General features: G+C 53.8%; 1 protein-coding gene across 1 annotated transcript; it reads right to left on the reverse strand.

Moving 5' to 3' along the window:
• Nucleotides 1–396: 396 nt before the first annotated feature.
• On the reverse strand, nucleotides 397–3,150 carry LOC129654304 (PRAME family member 12-like). Its single transcript, XM_055583803.1, has 3 exons — nucleotides 2,864–3,150; nucleotides 1,816–2,388; nucleotides 397–970 (listed from the first exon to the last, which is right to left on the reverse strand). Exons 1-3 carry the CDS (start codon nucleotides 3,148–3,150, stop codon nucleotides 397–399), a joined length of 1,434 nt encoding a protein of 477 aa, XP_055439778.1.
• Between the last annotated feature and the right edge of the window lie 699 nt (nucleotides 3,151–3,849).

The following is a 3,849-nucleotide window of genomic DNA, read 5'->3' on the forward strand; positions in this document are numbered from 1 at the left end:
CCTTCCCCTAGGCAACCATGAGTTCGTTTTCCAAGTCTGTGAGTCTCTTTTGCAAGTAAGTTTATTTGTAGATTCCATACATAAGGGGTGTCTTATGATATTTCCTAACCATTGCTTTATAACAATCTCCCCAGGGATAAATCCAACACATGGGTCTCCAGCGTGTAACCACCCAGGTCATATCACATTCTAGAGGCACACGTCCATGAAAGTCCCATCCTCTCCCAGAATCTACATTATGCCTGTAGTCCTGTACCAACACCACTATCACCTCTTCTTTTCCAAATGGCATTAAGCTGTCAAAATCCCTGGGTCTGTGTTGCCTTCACGACGTCCCCAAGTTCTAGATCTCAGTGGCAAGGTGCACAGAAGAAAGCTTCTGATAGAGGCCACCCCCTAGGCAGGGGCAGGACAGCTGTATACAATGGGCTCCATGTGATGGCATACGTCCTCCCCACAGCGAGGACAGGGGCTGAGGCTTATCCAGATGATCCTGGGACGTCCCAAGTCTCTCAGAATCTCCAACAGCTGAGCCCGAAGCCGGGCAAGTCTCGCTTCCAGGAGAACGCCCCGGGCGCTGTAACTCTCCTGAGGGGCGGGATAACGCTCTTGCCTTAAACAGGGCAGCACAGCGGTGTGTCGCAGCAGCTTCTCCACGACGGCCGTGGACAGGAGGTTCCCACACAGGCTGACGGCCCTGAGCTGGGAGCAGCGGCTCAGGGCAGGCAGGAAGGCCTGCAGCTGGGAGTCCGTGATCCCACACGCATCGAAGTCCAGTTCCTGGAGGGTGGCTGCGACTTTCTCCAGCAGAACGTGGAGGAGCTCAGGCCGAAAGTCAGTCATGGCGACACCGCTGAGATCCAGGCTCTTGAGCTGACTGATGTCTGGGCTCTGGGACACGTGGGTCAAGTCCGATTCTGTGAGCCAGCACTTGGTTATTGACAGGCTGTCCAAGGGGGACTTCAGGCACCTGGGGAGAAACCAAGCAATTAGTTCTTGGGAACCGAGTGCCAGGTTGCATACAGCTGATAGACAAAAGGTTGCTACAAAGAGACGGATATTAGTCTGACCATCCACTGAGGGTCAACACACCGATTCGCCCCGTCTCATTCTAGCCTGAGGGCTGTCAGCCTCACTGTGGCACCGAATCCCCGCACAGTATCTCAAAGACACTCTCTCCTCATCTATCGAGCGGAGTACCACATAGTCCACTTCCTTCTGAGGATGAGTGAGGATCATGGCATCGCAAGGACATGCTGTGAGGAGAGCCATAGAGCACCTCCATCAAGTGTGGACATCGCTGAATATTAACGTGGGGAGAGGGGATCGAAAAATGGTTTCGGGTAAGGCTTCCTTCAGCCCCAGGTGGAGCCCCAGATCCTATATCTCTGGCCAGGCCAGGCTCTAGGGAGACGTGCCTCAGGAACCGACTTTAGAGCAACAACACCATCCCCTACAGACAGGGCATTTCCGACAGGGTTCACTGAGGGCACTGACCTGGGGAGCACAGAGCTTCTCTTCAGGGATGCTCTGCTCTGATGTCGTTTCCCCTCGTCAGTGTCCTGTTCGCTTCCCTATTTTTACCATGATCACATAGATGCCTCCACGTTAGGAGGAAATTACCGACTCTGGGAAGTGAACACCCCCAGATAATACTCTCTACCCCCTCACAGGCGCCACTCGATCAGTTTCACCCCCTCCCTTGACTTGCGGGGTTGTGGGACACCACACCTCAGGACAGAGCACCGTGAGAGACGGTCCTTTGGATGTTCTCATGTTGTGTTTAAGGTTACCTAGCCAGTGGTCCACACTCACCTGAGCATCTGGTCCAGGCAGCCTTCAAGGAAGGAAGGAGACTCCAGATGGAGATCCCGGAGGTGGCCCAGCCTCCGGAACTGGGAGGTGATTTGCACAACGTGATCGTGCTCCTGCTTCTTGAAGGCGGACACGTGGATGTGGGAGAGACGGAGTCTCTGCAAGTTACTCATCTCACCCAGGAAAGGAGCGAGTGTGGCCAGGGTGGACAGACTCCAGGTGCAACTCACGTGCACCTCCTGGATACAGTCCAGCTGCACCATGCTCAGGACCTTCACGATATTGTCCATTGGCATTGAGACGATCTTCAGCTTCTTGCAACACAGGCGGATGGAAGACTTTCTCTGCTCCGCCCACCGAAGGAAGTAGGTGAGGAAGTTGTCCAGGGTCCTCTTCTTCAGGCACAGGTCTAGAAAAACCTTCAGTGGAGTCGAGGGCTGCCTCGTCGTTGACCTGGGCTCAGCCACTGCTGCCATCCGTGAGCCTGAGCACCCATAACTGCTGGCTCCAGACCACATGCTCCAGAAGTTCTGGCCCGTGTTTCGTAAATCTAGCACCCGCAGTTTGCACCTCCTGGGAGAAGAAGGAAGAAGGAGATTGGTAATGATGTAGTAAGATGCACACCGTCAAAAACAAACAAACAAACAAACCAGCAGAAACCGAAAAAACAAAACAACAGCCTCCCATTTGGAAAGCAGACTGCCCGCCTGTGCTGTAACTTAATCTTCCTGACGTCACCAGCTGCCTCGCCCTCTTCCTTCTCTGCCTCACTTTCCTCCATCCCCCTTTGCCCTCTTTTCCTGCCTGATTGTCCACCCTAGTAAGTCTAAGCATGATTGGGTAGAGGTGGGGGATATTCTAGAAGGCTCCCCTTCACTTAAGGCACCCTTACGTAGAGCTACCAGAAGGTATTCCTCATAGCCAACCAAGGCTTCTTCGTTGCTATCTTGAGAACCCTCTGATCCATCCCGTTCCATCTACGTTCTCTCAGCCCAGCCGTCTTCCTTGGGACTGCCAGGATTTGACCAGGTTCCCATGACCGACTCACCTGGATCGAACCTTCTGGGCAAGCAGAACATCAAGTGCTTCCAGCACGGCTTGTAGGGGCCCCACATGAGGCAGGTCAATCAGGGCCCCCAGAGGCAGGCGGACAAAGGGCCAGGTTTGCACCATGGCTTTTAGGGTCTCCGTCCGATATCCGTCAAAGGCTTCCAGGAAGAGGGGCGGGAAGAGCTCCGTGGGCAGACTCTCCAGAGTAGAAACGTCCAAGTCATCGGCCCTCAGCAAGTGCCTTCCCGCCAGGTCAAGGAGTCTGGGTGGGGTCGGGGCACTCATCCTGGCTCTGCTCCAAGACAACTCCTGTGGAAGCTGCCAGGGATCAAGGGATCCGTTTTAGACAATGCAGGAGCACACCTTACACAACGGTCTCCCTTCCCTTCCATGCAAGCCCCTCAGGGCCAAGGTCACTGCGCTAGCAGGGGTGCAAGTGAGGCTCGTAGCCGTGGAACACTAGACAGGGCCCAGTGGGGGACAAAGTGCTATCTCTCTGCCTGCTTGGAACACGCGTCTCACTCGTACCGAGGAGCCAAACACCAATGCCGATTGTGTGCTCGATATGCATTTTAAACTTCCTGCAAAGAAGGCAAATGCCAAACCGATGGATTTCATGAATGACGTCTGCTCCGTAAAGACGTTTAAAATGATTCCAGCTACATCACTGATGAAAATGTGATGAGATGCAGGTAAAACTACCTTGAGAGGCCAAATCAAACCCTGAAACGCGTTCTTGGGAAAGAAATGATTTTATTGAAAACTCTCCTTGCCATCCAGAGGCACACGCTACCCTTCAACATCAGCTTGCTTACCTTAAGGAAGGAGAGGACGTCCTTATCCGAGGGTAGTAACTTACTGCTCTGCTGTGGCTTGCAGGGCGCTCAGACGTCGACACTGCGGAGAACCCAGCTGTGACTCCAGAGCCAGAAAAGGACTTTCTACTCCCATCATCCCTCTGGCCCACTGCTAAGCCAATCAGAA

This window comes from Bubalus kerabau, chromosome 5 (genome assembly GCF_029407905.1).
Source record: "Bubalus kerabau isolate K-KA32 ecotype Philippines breed swamp buffalo chromosome 5, PCC_UOA_SB_1v2, whole genome shotgun sequence".
In the NCBI taxonomy this organism is placed as follows: Eukaryota; Metazoa; Chordata; class Mammalia; order Artiodactyla; family Bovidae; genus Bubalus; species Bubalus kerabau.

Bases quoted from the DNA above. Each gene is read 5' to 3' on its own strand.
- LOC129654304 (XM_055583803.1), bottom strand. From the start codon at position 3,150: ATGAGTGCCCCGACCCCACCCAGACTCCTTGACCTGGCGGGAAGGCAC. The intron at 2,389-2,863 runs GTGAGTCGGTCA...TTCTTCTCCCAG, and splicing joins GCCCAGAAGGTTCGATCCAG to GAGGTGCAAACTGCGGGTGC. The intron at 971-1,815 runs GTGAGTGTGGAC...GTTTCTCCCCAG, and splicing joins TGCCTGGACCAGATGCTCAG to GTGCCTGAAGTCCCCCTTGG.